Source organism: Delphinapterus leucas, chromosome 4 (assembly GCF_059928025.1).
Source record: "Delphinapterus leucas isolate spDelLeu-1000000601 "Yukka" chromosome 4, BTC_Dleu_Yukka2, whole genome shotgun sequence".
In the NCBI taxonomy this organism is placed as follows: domain Eukaryota; kingdom Metazoa; phylum Chordata; class Mammalia; order Artiodactyla; family Monodontidae; genus Delphinapterus; species Delphinapterus leucas.
Window position 1 is genome coordinate 127,362,452 of NC_143132.1, and position 19,998 is coordinate 127,382,449.

Genomic DNA, 19,998 nt, shown 5'->3' on the forward strand with positions numbered 1-19,998 from the left:
GTACATTTGAGTTATTTCCAAATGTACATTTTGGGCCATTATGAATAATGCTATGTAAATGCATTTCTGCTGTATCTATGCATGGGAATGGAATTTTTAGGGCATGAATGTGTATATATATTTTCCCCTTTAGTGGATAATATCAAACATTTTTCCACAGTTTTTGACAATTTACACACCCCTCATCAGTGAAGGAGGGAATTTATAATTTCATTTACCATCATAGTTGATATTATCAGTCTTTTTTTTTTTTTTTTTTGCGGTACGCGGGCCTCTCACTGTTGTGGCCTCTCCCGTTGTGGAGCGCAGGCTCAGCGGCCATGGCTCACGGGCCCAGCTGCTCCGCGGCATGTGGGATCCTCCCGGACAGGGGCAGGAACCCGTGTCCCCTGCATCGGCAGGCGGACTCTCAACCACTGCACCACCAGGGAAGTCCTATAAGTCTTTTTAATTTTAGTCATTTTGGTGGGTAGGTAGTGATATTTCATTGTGGTTTTAGACTGGATAAAAAAGCAAAATCAAACTATATGCTGCCTTATGGGAGACATAATTTAGATTCAAAAATACAAATCAGTTAAAAGTAAATGGATGGAATCTATGCAACGGAAACAGACTCACAGACATAGAGAAGACAGGCTTGTGGTTGCCAAGGGGAAGGGGGAGTGGGGAGGGAAGGATTGAGTGGTTGGGATTAGCACATGCAAACTAGTATATATAGGATGGATAAGCAACAAAGTCCTACTGTATGGTGCAGGGAACTATATTCAGTATCCTGTAATAAACCATAATGGAAAAGAATATGAAAGAGAATGTATGTATATGTATATAGAATCACGTGGCTGTACAGCAGAAATTAACACAACATTGTAAATCAACTATACTTCAATAAAATATTTTTTTAAAAAGCAAATGAGTGGAAAAGATTTCCATGCAAACAGCAAACACAAGCTAAGTGACTATCTAATATCAGACGAAACAAACTTTAAAAACAAACAAAAAAATGTTGCTAGAGAAAATAAGGGCATTTTATAAGAAGAAGCCCATCCATCAGAAATATATAACAATTGGGACTTCCCTGGCATTCCAGTGGTTAAGACTCCACACTTCCACTGCAGGGGGCACAGGTTCCATCCCTGGTCAGGGAAGATCCTGCATGCTGAGCTGCACAACCAAAAAAAATATATATGACAATAATGCACATAATAACAGTGCTCCGAAATACAGGAAGCAAAAACTGACAGAACTGAAGGTGTAAATAAACAGTTCACCAGTGGTAGTTAGAACAACTAGAGAGAAGATCAACAAGGAAATAGAAAACTTGAATAGCATAAACCAACTAGACCTAATAGACATTTATGGAAAACTAGTAACAGCAGAATATACATCCTTCTTAAGTGCACATGGAACCTGCTCCAGGATAGAACGTATGCCACACCATAATACAAGTCTCAATAAATTTAAAAGGACTGAAATTATACAAAGTATTCCTATGACTACAAAGGAATGAAATTAGAAGTAAGTAGCAGAAAGAAATTTGGGAAGTTCAAAAATATGTGGAAATTAAACAAAGCACTTTTAAATAATCAATGGGTAAAAGAAGAAGTATCAAGAGAAATTAGAAAAATTTTGAGATGAATGAAAATGAAAACACAGTATACTAAGATATGATGTAGCAAGAGTAGTCTTTACAGGGAATTTTAGAACAAGACTATATTACATAGAGAGACTACATGAAAACAAATCTAATATTCTCCCTTAAGACACTGGAAAAAGGTGAGCAAACTAAACCCAAAGCAGGCAGAAGGAAAGTAATATAAAGGCTAGAGTGAAAATTGATGAAACAGAGAATAGAAAAACAGTTGAAAAAATCAACAAAACCAAAAGTTGGTTCGAAAAGATTAGCTAGACTGACAACGAGAAAAAGAAAAGAGAGAAAGATCCAAATAACTGAAATTATGAATGAAAGAGGGAACATTAATTCCAACTTCACAGAAGTACAAAGCTCTATTAAGCAATACTATGAACAAGTGTATGCCAAATTAGATAACTTAGATAAAATGGAAAACTTCCCAGAAATGCACAGACTACCCAAACTGACTCAAGAAGACATATACAAGCGGAATAAATCTTTTGTCCTTTAAAAAAATTAGTACATGTTAATTTTAGAGGAGTTTTAGGTTTACAGAAACATTGAGCAGAAAGTACAGAGTTCCCATATTCCCCCCAACACGGTTTTCCTGTTATTAACATCTTGCATTAATATGCTACATTTGTTGCAATTGATGAATCAGCAGTAACACATTATTATAAAATATTATTAATGTAATGTATCTATGATTACAGTATCATACAAAATAGTTTCATTGACTAAAAATCCCCTGCATTTCATTTATTCATCCCTCTCCTCTTACCCCTGAAACGCTGGCAACCACCGATTTTTTTTTTTAACTGTCTTTATATAGTTTTGCCTTTTCCAGAATGTTGTATAGTTGGAATCATACAGAATGTAGCCTTTTCAGACTGGCTTCTTTCACTTAACAATATGCATTAAAGGTTTCTCCATGTCTTTTTGTGGTTTGATAGCTTATTTCTTTTTACCACTAATTAGTATTTCATTGTGTAGATGTATCACAGTGTGTTTATCCAGTCAGCTATTGAAGGATATCTTATTGCTTCCAGTTTTTGGCAATTATGAATAAAGCTGCTGTAAACATTTGTGTGGAGGTTTTTGTATGAACATAAATTTTCACCTCGTTTGGGTAAATACCTAGGTATGTGATTGCTGGATCATATGGTAAGACTATGTTTAGCTTTGTAAGAAACTGCTAAATTGTCTTCCAAAGTGGTTGTACCATTTTGCATTTCTACCGACAATGAATGGCAGTTGCTTCACATCCTTGCTAACATTTGATGTCAGTTTTGGATTTTAGCCATTCTGATAGGTGTGACATAGTATCTCATTGGTTTAATTTGCAATTCCCTAATACAGGGGTCTGGTACTGGTCGGCGGTCTGTTAGGAACGGGGTTGCACAGCAGGAGCTGAGTGGTGGGCAAGCGAGCGAAGCTTCATCTGCCGCTCCCCATCGCTCGCATGACTGCCTGAACCTCCCCCCAGCCGCCGTCCATGGAAAAATTGTCTTCCATGAAACCGGTGTCTGGTGCCAAAAAGGTTGGGGACCCGCTGCTCTAATAGCATATGATGTAGAAATGTGACTCTACTCTCATTTCTTTTCCTTTGCGTTGACAAGGACCTCCAGGATATATTGACTAGAAGCGATGACTACAAACATCCTTTTCTCATTCCTGATCTTGGAACAAAAGCTTTCAACATTTCACATTTAGTATAAATTTCTTTAGCTATCCTTTATCAAATTAAGGAAATTCTCTACTTTTCCTAGTTTGCCAAGACATTTTGTTATGACTGGATGTTGACTTTATCAAACACATTTTCTGTGCTTATTATCGAGGTGTGACAACCTGCTTGGCGTTTGTAGGGCGTCTTAAATTCATTGTTTGATATCTGTTGTTGATTTGGAAAATTTCTCAGCCATTATCTTCAAATATAAATTTCTGCTGCATTCTGCTTATCTTCTTTCCTTCTGAAAATCTGATTACATGTATGTTAGACCTTTTGACTAAATCCTTTTTGTCTCTCACTCTATCTTACATATTTTCTATTCTTTGGTCTCTATGGACTTTATTCAGGATATTTTCTTCTAACCTGTCTTCCAAATCTCTTATCTCTTTGTTTCTAATGTGCTATTATAAAAACCCGTCCATTAAGTTCTTAATTTTTTTAGTTCTAGAATTTCACTTGTTTTCCCCACATAATTAGCATGGTATTTTAAAAGTCCATGGCTATTAATTCCAATATCTATAGCTCCTATGGACTGTCTCTTTCTCCTCCCCCCCACCCCCTGCAATGTTCTCTTGTTTCCTTGTATGCCTGGTTACTTAATTGGTTTTTTAAAAAATTTTAAGCCACTTTATTGAGGTATGATTATTGGCATACAAATAGCTATGCATATTTAATGCGTACAACTTGATGAGTTTGGTGAACCTAGCTACTTGTTTGTATGTATGTGTGTGTGTATATATATATACATATATATGTGTGTGTGTGTGTGTATATGTGTGTGTATATATATATGAACTAGACATTGTATTTGTGAGCTTGTGTGTAGAAATTACGAGAGCCTTAACATATGTTGCTCTGGATAGGATCTATGTATGCTTCTTCCATTCTTCTATGCACCAGCATTATCTCAATCCAATTTAATGATTGAGATGGTTCAAAGCTGAGTTGGAGTTCCTATAAGAGCCCATCCTTCTAGTTTACCCTTTCTCCGAGGGTAGAGCCATTTGGAGTCTTAACCCAATGTGCAGAGGATTGCCCTTGGTCCTCCTACCTTAGGAAGCCCTGATACCTACTCTGTGTCCATCTAGCCTCACAAGGGCCTACTACCTATCAATCAGAGGGCCTGGCTCTCAAATATTTTTTTTAATAAATTTATTTATTTTATTTATTTATTTTTGGTTGCATTGGGTCTGTGTTGCTGCGCGCGGGCTTTCTCTGGTTGCAGCGAGTGGGGCCTACTCTTCGTTGTAGTGCGCGGGCTTCTCATTGCGGTGGCTTCTAGTTGCGGAGCATGGTCTCTAGGCGCGCAGGCTTCAGTAGTTGTGGCACCCAGGCTCAGTAGTTGTGGTGCACGGGCTTAGTTGCTCCGCGGTATGTGGGATCTTCCCGGACCAGGGCTTGAGCCTGTGTCCCCTGAATTGGCAGGTGGATTCTTAACCACTGCGCCACCAGGGAAGCCCTCAAGTATTTTTTGAATGAGCAAATGAACTTACTACCTGGCACTCGTTATTGCTACTTGCTGAAATACAGATTAACCTTTGTCTAATCTGAAACAAATTTTAGAATCACAATTTCTAAATTTAAGAAGAGTTTGAAATCTAATAATATTACTTTAAGTACTCCATAGTTAAGTGGTATAGTACTTGACTCTTCAAAATACTTGTTATAAGTAATCTACAGATGACTTCTTTTTTTGGAACTCATGTCATCTGTCTTCATTTTTTTTTTTTTTTTTTTTTTTTTTGCGATAGCGGGCCTCTCACTGTTGTGGCCTCTCCCGTTGCGGAGCGCAGGCTCAGCAGCCATGGCTCACGGGCCCAGCCGCTCCGTGGCATGTGGGATCTTCCCAGAACGGGGCACGAACCCGCGTCCCCTGCATCTGCAGGCGGACTCTCAACCACTGCGCCACCAGGGAAGCCCATGTCTTCATTTTATTGATCCTTTCTACTGTTAAAATATGATTCATTCTTAAATGTCTCCATTTGCTGTTTTTTTAAATCTCATTTATTTAGCAAGCTTTATTTTTTTAACATCTTTATTGGAATATAATTGCTTTACAGTGTTGTGTTAGTTTCTACTGTATAACAAAGTGCATCAACTATATGCATATGTATATCCCCATATCCCCTCCCTCTTGCCTCTTCCTCCCACTCTCCTTATCCCACCCCTCTAGGTAGTCGCAAAGCACGGAGTTGATCTCCCTGTGCCATGCAGCTGCTTCCCACTAGCTATCTATTTTACGTTTGGTAGTGTATATATATGTCAGTGCTACTCTTTCACTTCGTCCCAGCTTACCCTTCCCCCTCCCTGTGTCCTCAAGTCCATTCTCTGCGTCTGTGTCTTTATTCCTGTCTTGCCCCTATGTTCATCGGAACCATTTTTTTTTTTAGATTCCACATATATGTGTCAGCCTACGGTATTCATTTTTCTCTTTTTGACTTACTTCACTCTGTATGACAGACTCTAAGTCCATCCACCTCACTACAAATAGCTCAATTTCATTTCCTTTTATGGCTGAGTAATATTCCATTGTATATATGTGCACATCTTCTTTATCCATTCATCTGTCGATGGACACTTAAGTTGCTTCCATGTCCTGGCTATTGTAAATAGAGCTGCAATGAACATTTTGGTACATGACTCTTTTTGAATTATGGTTTTCTCGGGGTATATGCCCAGTAGTGGGATTGCTGGGTCATATGGTTGTTCTATTTTTAGTTTTTTAAGGAACCTCCATACTGTTCTCCATAGTGGCTGTATCGATTTACATTTCCACTAACAGTGCAAGAGGGTTCCGTTTTCTCCACACCCTCTCCAGCATTTATTGCTTGTAGATTTTTTGATGATGGCCATTCTGACAGGTGTGAGGTGATACCTCATTGTAGTTTTCATTTGCATTTCTCTAATGATTAGTGATGTTGAGCATTCTTTCATGTGTTTTTTGTCAGTCTGTATATCTTCTTTGGAGAAATGTCTATTTAGGTCTTCTGCCCATTTTTGGATTGGGTTGTTTGTTTTTTTGATATTGAGCTGCTTATATATTTTGGCAATTAATCCTTTGTCAGTTGCTTTGTTTGCAAATATTTTCTCCAGTTTTTTTTTTTAACATGTGCTATATGAAAGGAACCCTCCTAGGTGCTGGGGTTATAAATGCAATCTAGTTCCTGCTCTTAAGGAGCTTAGGGAAGTAATGATGCTATGAGATAATGGCTATATGGAAGTTGCCCGTGTGGTACTGGGTTAGGCATACCCAAGAAATGCTAGTCTTGAAGGACAAATAGGAGTTGAAGAGGTGATCAAGTAGGATTTATGGAATTGTTTTCCGGTAAGTTAATGATATCTTTACAAGCATGCCAATTTCTCTATTAGCTAGTTTAAAGAGGTTTTGATTCTTTTGTTTCTTTTGGTAGATATTTTCTGTGACATTCCAGGTAAGTAATATTTTAGGCTTTAAAGGCCATAAGGATTCTGTCACAAACAGTCTGCCATCGTAGCATGAAAGTAGCCATAAATAATACATAAATAAATGAGCATGGCTGTGTTCCAGTAAAACTTTATTTAAGGACATGGAAATCTGAGTTTCATATACTTCTCATCTGTCACAAGGTATTCTTTCTGTTCTTTTAACCACTATAAAATTACAAAAATGTTCTTAACTTGAGGTACAGACAGCAGGTTGGATTTGACCTATGAGCCATACTGTGCCATCCCATTTTAGACTTTCTATATTTAGACATATTTGTATATCTAAACTGAAAAAGAGATACACTTTGTTTTTTTCATCACAAAAGTAAACATTCTTGGTGTAAAACTAAAGCCTTTCATACCCTATAGTAATTGCTTAGAACAATTGGGGGTAAATTCTAGAAATTATTTCTCTATGTATATATTAATTTTTATAAAAAATGGGATTATATTGTATTTAGTGGTTGGCACTTAGTCATGCACTTAATAATTTAGCCTTTTGAATTGATTTTGTGCTGTTGTGTTTTCAAGGTGCGAAAGGCAATTGAAGAGGAAAATTGCTGCTTTGGGACTATTGATACCTGGTTGTTACATAAGCTCACAAAAGGTAAAGATGATTTGATAGATCTGTATCTCAAGTAAGTGGAATTTGACTGACAGAAATGACCTATCTGAAAAAAGTGGACGTTTGAAACTTTTTCCTCCATATCCCAGACATACTGTTTCTTTGGTACCGTAGTTACTTCATATTAAACTAAAGCTAGATTAATTTCAGATTTATTCTAAGAGGAGGGTGATTTTAAAATTGTGATGAAACCTCAAACATAAGACCGAGGAACAGTCGTAATTTCGAGAGTGGAAGACTTGAGTTCAATTCCTAATCTACCACTTTGCAACTATACGTATAGTATAGCTATAGGTAATCACGTTGCTTCTCTGAGCCCCTTTCCACATCTTTAAACTGGGAATCATGATATGGAAATGTGCCTGAAAGTGCTTTTGTAAAGTATAAAATTTCAAAAAGGTTTAGTGGGAAATTGCTTTGGAGACTTTGCACTGGAAATACACATTTTGGAATGAATTTGAGGGCAGACAAAGGTCGAGACTATAAACTAGGGATAGGTGTTGATTTATACTACCTGATCATAAATAAATTGTTTCCAATATAAATTTAGGTTCTGAATTTGCCACAGATTTTTCAAATGCCAGTACAACTGGACTTTTTGACCCATATGAGGTAAAGTTTTTTTCCCTTCTTTTCTCTTTTTGAATTTATTTATTTTACTTTTGGCTGCATTGGGTCTTCATTGCTGTTCACGGGCTTTCTCTAGTTGTGTCGAGCGGGGGCTACTCTTCGTTGTGGTGTGCGGGCTTCTCATTGCGGTGGCTTCTCTTGTTGTGAAGCGTGGGCTCTAGGCGCGTGGGCTCTAGGCGCCCGCGGGCTTCAGGAGTTGTGCACGTGGGCTCAGTAGTTGTGGCTTGCAGGCTCTAGAGCGCAAGCTCAGTAGTTGTGGTGCATTGGCTTAGATGCTCCTGGCATGTGGGATCTTCCCGGACCAGGGCTCAAACCCGTGTCCCCTGCATTGGCAGGTAGATTCTTAACCACTGAGCCACCAGGAAAGCCCCTTCCCTTCTTTCTGAGTCACCAATTTTTCTGTAATTTAGCTTGGATTCTGATGACATGTTTCTGTGCTCAGATGTGCTGGAGTAAGCTCATCACCTCCCTGCTTTCAATCCCGCTCTTTCTGCTGCCTCCCGTGAAGGATACGAGGTAATAATGAAAATCAGACGTAGAAACCAGCAAAATTGTCCCTGAATTCACCTGGCCTGTGTGGGGAAAAGCATCTTATTATACATTTGAGGTGCTTGTATGTTCATTATGTAACTTTTTGGCCTACGCTAAAAACAATTTGCTGAATTTTAGAATTAATATTTCTAGAGCTATAACTTACTTTTTAACCAATTTTATTTGAAGCCACAATTTTGGATCAGTGGATGAAGAGATATTTGGCGTGCCTATACCAGTAGTGGCCTTGGTAAGTAGAAAACTTGAGGGCTTCTCCTTGTATAGTATAAACTAAATGAATGTATATGAATAGTTAGGATTAGATTTAAGAAACAAAAAAGGTCCTTGCAGAATAAAGTTAAAGTATCTTTTTTCTTTTTAACTTAAAGGGCTCTCAATATAATCAGAAGTGTTCTCCACTTTCTGGAAAAAGGACCTGTGGGCCAGTGTTCTATCATGGAAATATTTGATAACCTTTTCTGACTTCTCTATATATAGTTTTCCAGAAAACTGTGTTAAATTTTTTTAAATGTTGTATTTTGAGTAATGTGTGGCTTGTATTTAATACTCTGAGATAAAAAACCGTGATGGGGCCAATGCTTAGTTTATATATGACATAGTATAATGATAAACCGTGATAGGGCAATTAAAGTAAAGAAGAAATATATTTACATTTTATAAAATCCTTCCTCAGCATCTACTTAGCTGGTAAAGAATTTGTGGATGAGTGAAAAATTAGCTGTTTCTGATTTTTGAGGTTTCTTTCTTTATTATAGAAACTCAGACCTTGTCTTTAATTTCCTGTAACAGCTTAACCAGGAGGTATAGAGCATCTGTCCCTAGATGGACAGTCACTATGGTAGGTGGAGAAATCAAGTGAGGGGAGGGGAATTAAATTCTCAAGTTACAAATTCCTGGAGAGGATCAGTCTTAGTAGACTCAGGTTTAGATTAAGGTATGGCTAGAAGACATAGATTAGTGAGAAAGCATTCTTCAGATGAGTTTTGGTCCTTAAAATATTGCTGTATATATATCTACATGTAGTTACATTAACAAAATGTTATAGGGAAGTCCCTGGTGGTCTAGTGGTTAGGATTTGGCACTTTCACTGTCATGGCCTGGGTTCAATTCCTGGTTGGGGAGCTGAGATCCTGCAAGCTGTGAGATGTGGGGAAAAAAAAAAAAGTTATAATTTTTTTAACAAAAATGTATGTTTGGGAAATGTATATTTTTAACCTACATCTACTTATACACCTATCTCTCTTATTAAAAGAGAAATTTGTGTGGCCAGTTATTTTGACTAATGAATGAAAATGCTTGCAAGTTTCAAATGAACAATCTTAGTTGTTTTTTTCTGGACAAATTTTATTCTGACTTTTATTTCTAAGATTATTCTTATGATACTTAAAAGTGGTGAAGTAGGTAGACTGCTGAAAATTCCTGAGACACGTTAGTTATCCCCATAACGTTAGTCCTAGAGAGACTCCTATCATATAGTTGTTGCTCTCTGTTTCCTTTTTTTAAGGAAAAGGAAATAAAATGGTGAACCATGAGAATACAATAAGTAAGACAGTGGGATACAGTGAAATGGAACACTGCTAAGGGCCCAAGGTCTTATATTTGAATGTTTTTGGTAGGTTGCTGACCAGCAATCAGCCATGTTTGGAGAATGCTGCTTCCAGACAGGAGATGTGAAGTTAACCATGGGAACTGGGACATTTTTGGATATTAATACTGGAAATAACCCTCAACAGAGTGTTGGAGGTAGGTAGTTAGAATATATCCTATTTATTAACAAAATATCCCTTCTTTTTACTTGTTTAACTTTTGTGACACTATTTTCTTATTTTATATTAAGGATATTGTCTAATATTTTTCATTATTCTTCTTAGAGACAGTTAATCCCCATTTCCCTTTTTTCTTAAATTAAAAGCACTAAAAAATGAGAAAAATTTTAGGGAAACGTTCAGAAAGACTAGGGTATTTTGGTCAGCTTTCCAAATATTTACCTATAATACATGTTATATTTGTTGAAAACATCTTTCTAGGCCTCTAAAATTTCTTTTATGTGTTAGAATTTCTTCTTTTTGTGATACTTTTTGGCGGTGGTACTTCTCAACTAGTGATCCATGCATATTTAGGGTTTTAATGACAATTGCTAAGAATTTGCTCTCTCTAATGGAGGAAATCCTGGAATGCACAAACCAAGAAATTTAGATTGTATAACTACACCCAGGAGAGCTTGGGGCTCTTAGTCTGAGCTCTGGTCTCCTAACATGGTTACTAAGAGGTGGATTTAAAAATGTTTTTCTTGCCTTTCATCCCCCCTAAAGTTCTTCCTTTTTCCCTAACTGGGAAAATGAAAGCTGGAAAAATGATCATTATAAAAATTAAGTTAAATGAAAAAAAAAACACAGAAGAATGATCATTGTTTCTATTTAGGAACGTTGTTTAGAAACTACAGATAGGGGACTTCCCTGGCAGTCCTGTGGTTAAGATTTTGCCTTCTAATACAACAAATTCAATAAAGAGTTAAAAAAAAATTAGTAACTACAGATAAATGCAATAGCATGGTTAGTTGTCTGACAAACCAATCTCATAATAACCTTTAATTTCTCAATTAAAATATTGTTTCTGTGTTTCTAGAGACACAGATATGCTTGTAGCTACTAAAAGCTAATATTTATTGTTCTTTTTCTATGCCAGGCACTGCCCTAAGTCCTTTTTCAGTTTATTTTCACAGAAGCTCTCCGAGGTAGACCACTTTACAGTCGAGGAAACTGAGACTAAGAAACTAGAAACTTGTAAGACCACAGCTAGAAAATGAGAGAGGGCTGGGATTTGAACTCAGGCAGTCTGACTCCACAGGCATGTTGCTAGTTTTTGAGATAATCAAATTGTTCCACTGTAGACTCCTCTGTAATTAATTCACTATTTATTGTGTGACTTATATTGTTTATTTGTTTTTAAGGCTTTTATCCATTAATTGGGTGGAAGATTGGGCAAGAAGTGGTGTGCTTAGCTGAAGGCAATGCAGCAGACACCGGTACTGCCATACAGTGGGCTCAACAGTTAGGTGAGTCGTCTGTTTCAACAGATTTCATAGGCCAGACATAACTCAGGAAAGCCACAGGATCGCAGATCAGCACGAATGGATGATTCAAATGAAACGAAATAAAATGACGTGCTAGAAGAAAATACAGGATGTTATTTTTATGACATTGGGATGGTAAAAGGCTAGGCATTAAAGCCAGATACCATAAAGAAAAAGAATAATAGATGTAAGTATAGAAAACATTAGAACGTGTAGGGAGAGATGCTGTAGCAAAGTTGAAAGACAAACTGGTAAGGACAATTTGTAGCATATGTTAGAAAAATTTAAAAAGATAACCAAAAAATTGGACAAAAGGCAGAGGAATAGGTATTTTTTAAATCAAGTGACTGTTAAAATATGCTGTTTAAATTCAATAATCAAAGAAATACACATTTAAAAATTGATGTCTCCTATGATTGTCAGAAATTAATTACTTCTACGATGCTCAGCATTGATGGAAACGTAGAGAGAAAAGTATTCTTGTTTCCCATTGCGATGAATGTTAATTAGTATGGCCTTTCTGGAGGGCAATTAGGCAACATGTATCATTTTATAGAGTACAGACCCTTGACCCTCAGATCTATTCTTTGTTTCCTAAGAAAATAATCATACAGGTGTGCAAAGACATGTGTACATACATGGGTGTTTAACACGGCAATTGGAAATAAGTTCCCGTCTAATAATAAAGCGTTAAGTAAGTAAATGTCAGTACATCCATATAGTAGAACGCTGTACAAATAACACAAATACTGTAGTCACAAATAACCGTGTAGTTGCACATCTTATTGACATGCAACATTGTCTGTGATACATTAAGGAAGGGATGAAGCAGTCGCAGAACAGCCTGTATGAATATTTTTTGCTTTTTTTTAAAAACAGCTTTTTGAGATATAATTCACATGCCAAATAATTCACTTACTTACGGTGTACAATTCAGTATTTTTTAGTATTTTCACAGGGTTGTGTAGCCATCACCACAATCTAATTTTAGAATATTTTTGTTCTCCATAAAAGAAACCCCCCTACCCATTGGCGGTGACTCCCTGTTCTACCCCCCAGCCCTAAGCTACCATTAATCGACTTTCTGTCTCTATGGATTTGCCTATTCTGGACATTTCATATGGATGGAATCAAACAATATGTGGTCTTTTGTGACTGGCTTCTTTCACTCAGCATGTAATGTTTTCAAGGTTCACCCATGTTGTAGCATGTATCATTACTTCATTTCTTTTCATTGCTGAATAATTTTCCACCATATGGATGAACCAGCATTTATCCATTCAACAGTTGATGGCCATCTGGGTTGTTTCCACTTTTTGACTGTTGTGAATAATGAAGAGCCTATATATTATATAACCATATTTAATGCATACAGTATGTAGTGTTATATACCAAAGTATTAACAATAGTTATGTCTGATGATTAAATTATGAGGGGCTCTGCTATCTACTTTGCTGATTTGAACTAAACTGATTTGTTTAAAGACAAAGATAATTCTGTTGGCAGAAAACATACACTTCAGGAGGAAAATGCCAATCCATTTCTTCCTTTCTCTCTCTTTCTCTATAAGCCTGCACCTGCATTGTCATCATAAGATTACTTATTAACAACAACAACAAATTGTTTGTTTGGAAGATTTTTATCACTTAAAAGTCTCTTCTTCCTTAAATGTACTTCTTTTAATTTTTTGGACATGTATCTTTAGTCAACTCAGAATTATCAGAAATAGAAAATATAGGTTACCTATTTCTTCTCTTTTAGTTATACCTTTTATTAATTTTACTCTTTCCCCCTGCCAAAAAAAAAGTGCAAAGAAAAAGCAGAATAATTTCACATTCCTCATTAAAAAAAAATCTCTCCCAAGTTCCTTTGACATCATGTACACATTATCAGGGGGAATCATTTCCACTGCTTTGCTGGATTGGGGCTCATTCACTGTGATTCTCAAATGATGAAAACTCTTTTCTGGGGGATGGAGCTAAATGGCCCTGACCTAGAAAAGCGGTGTGATTTCCAGTGGACACATAAGCCCCTCCTAAAGACCAGTCCCATCTCTGGCAGGAAGCAGGACCATTTGTCTGACTGGAGAGAGAGAGAGAGAATTCAGAGTTGAATTATTTACTTAAAAATTTCAATCATTGGACTTCCCTGTTGGCGCAGTGGTTGAGAGTCCGCCTGCCGATGCAGGGGACGCTGGTTCGTGCCCCAGTCCGGGAAGATCCCACATGCCGCGGAGCGGCTAGACCCGTGAGCCATGGCCACTAAGCCTGCGCGTCTGGAGCCTGTGCTCCGCAATGGGAGAGGCCACAGCGTGAGAGCCCCAAAATTCAATCATTGGCAGAGCTAAACATTATTGGTATACATCTGTCTGAAATGTAAAAAAAAGTTGACCTTTATTTGAATATATCTCTTTCTGTTCTGAGAATTCACTTTAATGAGTATATCGAGAAAATAACTGAATTATGTTCAGGAGAAACACAGTGCATAAGAGCCTGAGTGACCCTGTCATTTCCTTGAAGATGTGTATTCTGAGCATTTATGTCTGTGTGACATGCTGCGTTTGTTCCACTCTGAATGGTGGCTTCCTCCTACCCCTTTGCTGGGTTGAATGCCTCAGTCGAGCTCAGGCACGAAAGCTCTTTTAAACCACTTTCATCTTGACTTTCAGATTTATTTTTTTAATCTTTTTCACACAGGCCAATTCTCTCACTTTTTTCCCCCTTGAGTTCCTATGGGATCATCTCTTTTTCCTTTTCATCTGGTCCATCTCGGCTCCCCTTCACTCTTTGTTCCCTATTTTGCTATCTCAATCTTAGAAATATTTCTATGTCTTCCAGCTTTTATTCAGTTAACAAGTAATTAAGTGCTAAGTACGAACCTGGACCTGTACATGCTAGGAGACACCAGTGGATAAGACAGTCACTCCCTGCCCTCACAGAGGTTATAGTCTAGCAGGAAAGATGTATATTAAATGAATAATGGAAAAAAACAAAAGAAATTAGTGTTAAGTACCAGGAAAGAGAAATAGAGGTAGAATCAGTGATCTCTTTCTAAAGGGAGTGCTTTGTTTGGTCTGGGGAATCAGAGAGCTTCTTTAAAGAAGTCATGCTTCAGGCTTCCCTGGTGGTGCAGTGGTTAAGAATCCGCCTGCCAATGCAGGGGACACGGGTTCGAGCCCTGGCCCGGGAAGATCCCACATGCCGCGGAGCAACTAAGCCCATGCTCCACAACTACTGAGCCTGCACTCTAGAGCTCGTGTGCCACAACTACTGAGCCCACGTGCCACAGCTACTGAAGCCCGCGTGCCTAGAGCCCGTGCTCCGTAACAAGAGAAGCCCCTGCAATGAGAAGCCCGCGCACGGCAACGAAGAGTAGCCCCCGCTCGCCGCAACCAGAGAAAGCCCGTGCACAGCAACAAAGACCCAATGCAGCCAAAAACAATAAATAAATTAAATAAATAAATAATTTATTTTTAAAAAGTCATCTGCAACTAAAAAAAAAAAAAATAGAAAAAGAAGTCGTGTTTCAGCTAGGACTGAAGGAAGAACAAGAGTGGTTGGACAGATGGGAAAAGCACTTGGTCAAGGAGCAGCCCAAGCAGAGAGGACCAGTGAAGAAGGCCCTGAGCAGGGAGAAGCATGGCCTATTTAAGGAACTGAAAGAACGCCCTATTTCTTTTCTACAACTGAGACAGTTCCCATCTCTGTTGTCCTCCAGTAACTCGGGTCAGGGGACATCTTTTCCCTAGCAATTCCACTTTTAATTGCTACATGTCACATCTGCCTGCTCCAGGCAAGCCCCATCAGACTCCCAGTATACATTGTAAATTACCCAGGACTCTTGTTTACTAGAAATAAAGGAAACTGATTTCTTCTCTCTGGGCCTCTTCTGAAGAGAGATAACAGCCTCTCTCATTAGAGGAGAGGAGATAAACATTCTCTCATCTAGGAACTAATTAGGTGGTGGTGAATGGTTACATGCTATTGCTAGTGAGTAGGGTTTTTGTTCATGGTCTTGCATCCCTCTTGCTTCCTGCTGGGATGACACACAGTAAGATAAATATGGCTGCAGCTGGAGTGGAACCCAGTCATGAATGAAACCTTGAGTTGTCAAGGAGACTGTGCAGACCCAGGGTCTGTAGAGGGCACCAACTGAGTGTTATTGGTGAAAATACCAGAGGCTGGTGAGGACCCTGTAGATGTTCTCTATGGATCGAGCCTGCTGAGCCAAGAGAAAATCCCCTCAGATGTGGAGAAGAAAAAGCTGGGCCTCCCCACTCCTGGGAGAACCTAATAACAGTGGACGTCAGTACTGATTGGTCTGAATTGCTCCTCTTCCAGGATAAGTGGAGAGGCCCAATCTTTCTCAAACTCTGAGAAACCCGAGAGCCAAGGGTATTCATTCCCTTACCTCTCACTGCCTGCCAACCCCATAAGCCTGACCTGAAGGAGAGCACAAAGCATTCAAGAACATCCAGTACCTTGAAGGAGGGTGACCAAATTCGATAAAGCACAACAGGTGGCTCCCACAGAGGCCGATGTCATGGAGGAAACAGAAGATTAAAATAACAACAACAGTGGGCTTCCCTGGTGGCGCAGTGGTTCAAAATCCGCCTGCCAATGCAGGGGACACGGGTTCGATCCCTGGTCCAGGAAGATCCCACATGCCACTGAGCAGCTAAGCCCGTGCGTCACAACTACTGAGGCTGCGTTCCACAACAAGAGAAGCCACTGCAATGAGAAGCCCACGCACTGCAATGAAGAGTAGCCCCCGCTCGCCGCAACTAGAGAAAGCCCGGGCACAGCAACGAAGACCCAACGCAGCCAAAAATAAATAAATACATAAACTTATTAAAAATATATAACAACAGGGCTTCCCTGGTGGCGCAGTGGTTGAGAGTCCGCCTGCTGATGCAGGGGACACGGGTTTGTGCTCCGGTCCGGGAAGATCCCACATGCTGCGGAGTGTCTAGGACCATGAGCCATGGCCACTGAGCCTGCGCGTCCAGAGCCTGTGCTCCGCAATAGGAGAGGCCACAACAGTGAGAGGCCTGCGTACTGCAAAAAAAAAAAAAAATATATATATATATATATATATATATAAAACAACAACAAAAATAAAACAGTAAATGGATAAAAGAAAATATTGCGAAAAAATGTTGGGAACAAATAAAGAATTTCAAAGGGCAAAAACCGTGATATATAATATGTAAAGAAATTAATAAAATGTAAAGTGGACAGTACTGAAAACCCAAGTAGGGATCAGGAAGAATTTAACAACAAAAAGGGAAAAAATAGAAAATAAAGCTGAAAGGTAAGATATATAGAGGAAAGATCAGAGGAAAGAAATATGTGACTAATTGTCTCTTTTCTAGAATATGAAAATGGAATTATGAAAATGTAAAAATTGAAGAGAGAATTGAAAATAAATGTCCCTGAACTGAAGAAAGACCTAAGTTTTCAGAGTGAAATGGCTTTACCAAGTTTAAAAAAGTCACACACTAAGACAGTCATATGTAGATGAATTGTCTGAATCCCAAGAATAAAGAAAAGAGTTGAGACAGGAAGAATAGTTGATTTATAAAGAGAAGGGAATCAGACCGGCCTGGAAGTTAGTTGTAAAATTTTGAAAGTGGAACAACATCTACCCATTACAGAGAAAAAAGAACAGGGAGCCAATATTCCAGGGTCCGGCTAAGACGTCATTCAGATTAAGTGCAAAAGGCACATTTCTTGGCCATGCAGTATATACTTTCTGAAGAAATTACCCAAAATGAGCTAGAACAAAGATCTCAATATGGAGAAAGCAAAGGATACAAATAAAGTGTTTTCCAAATAAAAATATATTTTTTTCCTGGTAGTAGGCCAGACTTCTCTGTTCTATTTTATTTGAGCTGCTCTTATACCAAACTGATTTAAGTTTTCTTACTGTAATGTAAACACTTTATTTCCATACATTAAGAACATAGTTTTGAATATCCTTTTAAGAGATTGAAGTGATCTTAACACTAAAAAGAGCCCCTAATTAAGCTGGGCTTAAAGATTTTATGTGTGTGCATGCTTGCTCTACAAAAGAAAGTAATGTTCCTGTCCAATGTTTCAAAATGGTATTTTTTTTTTCCTTCCAATAAATGCTTTTAATTCTGTGATGTGTAATTTATGGGGCAAATTGCTGGTCAAGAATAGACAACAGAGTGTACATCTTTTCTGTTCTTCATTCTTCTTCCTGTTCATCTATGTTTTTATTTCAAGTCTGTGTAAATCCCTTTTCTCACACACACACACACACACGCACAGAACCAAATCCTTTTCTCAGTGCCGTACTTAGACAAGCAAGAGTGGAACATCTCAGGGCTTCCCTGGAGGCGCAGTGGTTGAGATTCCGCCTGCCGATGCAGGGGAGACGGGTTCGTGCCCCGGTCCGGGAAGATCCTACATGCCGCGGAGCCTGCGCGTCCGGAGCCTGTGCTCTGCAACGGGATAGGCCACAACAGTGAGAGGCCCGCGTACCGCAAAAACAAAAACAAAAAAACAAGAGTGGGACATCTCAGCCTGTTATGTAATACAGTTAGAAATGAATAGTAAAAACAGTATTTAAATGGTACTTAGCCACATGGAAATTTGAAATGTCTTTTCTTAAGTAGCATAGGGCCAAGGAAAACATTTGAAACACAATTTAATAGTGTCCAGAAAATAAAGAAAATGACTATAATTCTGTAAAAATTAGTACTTAGATGAAAGTGATGAATGCTTATTAATATGCAAATAAAGAGAAGCATTTTAAATTTCCAACCCAAAAATGGTAAAAGTATGCAAATCATAAAAGGTAGATTGATACACTAAATCTCTTTTAAACATATCTAAGTTACCCTATATACGTTTCAGTGAGTTTATATACGTATATGTGGGGGGGTGGAGAAAGAGAGAAGAGAAAATGAGAACTGTTTTAACTTTTTGTTTTGAAATAATTTCAAACTTGTAAAAATAGTACAAAAATTCTTGTATACCCTTTATCCCAGATTATCCCTATGTTTCAACATTTTGCCATAATTGCTTTACCTATCTATCTATTACCCACCCATCCATCTATCCATCCAATATGCTATAAGATAGATAAATATCTATATAATTTTCTGAGCTCTTTGATAATAGCTTGCATGCATCTTACTTCTTTTCCTGTAGTATTTCACTATGTATTTCCTAAGAACAAGAATATTCTCTCACATAGCTAACGTATGGTTATTAACTTCAGAAAATTTAACGGTGGGTACAATACTTTTGTCAGATGTCCCAATCCTGTCCTTCATGGCAATTTTTTTCCAATACAGGGTCCAGTTCAGGATTGCTTATTGTATAATTTCCTTTAATCTAGAACAGTTTCATCAACTATTCTGTTTCTATTGACATTTTTGAAGAATATAAGTCAGTTATTTTATAGAATGTCCCTCAATTTGGGTGTTTCATGTCTAGATCCAGGTTATATAGTTTGGACTGAAATTATACATAAGTGATAATGTGTCTTTCTCAGAATACATACCTGGACATGCAAAGTGCCTCTTACTCCTCTTTTGGTTCTGTCAGTTTTGTTCAAGTGCATAAGATATTTTCTGATTTCTCCATTGTATAATTACCATTTTTTTGTAATAAATAATATGTGGTGAGATACTTTGAGATTAGCTAGATACCCCTTTTCTCACCAAACTTCCCCCATCCCCTAAATTTAGCTTTCATTGATGATTCCTACCTGGATCAGTCTTCACTATGATAGTTGCAAAATGGTGCTTTCTAACTCCATTTTTCCCTCTGTTTATTAGTTAGCATTCTGTTATATAAGGAAGAGCTTTCCCTTCTCCTCTGTTAATTTATTATTGGTATAAACTCATGGTTTCTTATCTTATTCAGCAGGTTATAATTTTTACAGTTCTTATTTGTTTATTTTTTTTCATGCTCAAATAGCCCCAGATTTGGCCAGTGAAAACTTCCTCAGTCTAGCTTCTATGTCTTTGAAGTGTCTATCTGTATTATTTTTGAGCACTTCCTTAATTTCTGGCACAAGGTGGTTTTAAGCTCATCTTGTGTTTTTTGTATCCCTGCCCTGGAATTAGCCACTTTTCCAATGAGCCCTGCCTCCTTTTAGTGGGAAATGGTATTTAAAAGCAATGAGGGACTTCCCTGGTGTGCAGTGGTTGAGAATCTGCCTGCTGATGCAGAGGACATGGGTTTAAGCCCTGGTCCGGGAAGATCCCACATGCTGCGGAGCAACTAAGCCCATGGGCCGCAACTATTGAGCCTGCG

At 38.1% G+C, this 19,998-nt stretch overlaps 1 protein-coding gene across 6 annotated transcripts in view; it reads left to right on the forward strand.

Annotated features, from left to right (window-relative positions):
* Positions 1-19,998, forward strand: part of GK5 (glycerol kinase 5) — a 77,029-nt gene that overhangs the window by 36,809 nt on the left and 20,222 nt on the right. For 3 of the 6 annotated variants that reach the window (XR_016393128.1, XM_089911051.1, XM_089911052.1), the window contains exons 6-12: positions 6,770-6,790; positions 7,356-7,431; positions 8,000-8,061; positions 8,522-8,595; positions 8,800-8,860; positions 10,248-10,374; positions 11,582-11,686. Coding sequence is in view for 5 of the 6 variants with exons in the window: in XM_089911051.1 (XP_089767177.1) it covers positions 6,770-6,790; positions 7,356-7,431; positions 8,000-8,061; positions 8,522-8,595; positions 8,800-8,860; positions 10,248-10,374; positions 11,582-11,686 (526 nt within the window). In the remaining variant the exon portion in view is untranslated. Of the gene's footprint in view, positions 1-6,769; positions 6,791-7,355; positions 7,432-7,999; positions 8,062-8,489; positions 8,596-8,799; positions 8,861-10,247; positions 10,375-11,581; positions 11,687-19,998 lie in introns of all 6 variants that reach the window. The other 3 variants (XM_022582657.3, XM_022582658.3, XM_089911053.1) reach the window with 2 other exon arrangements.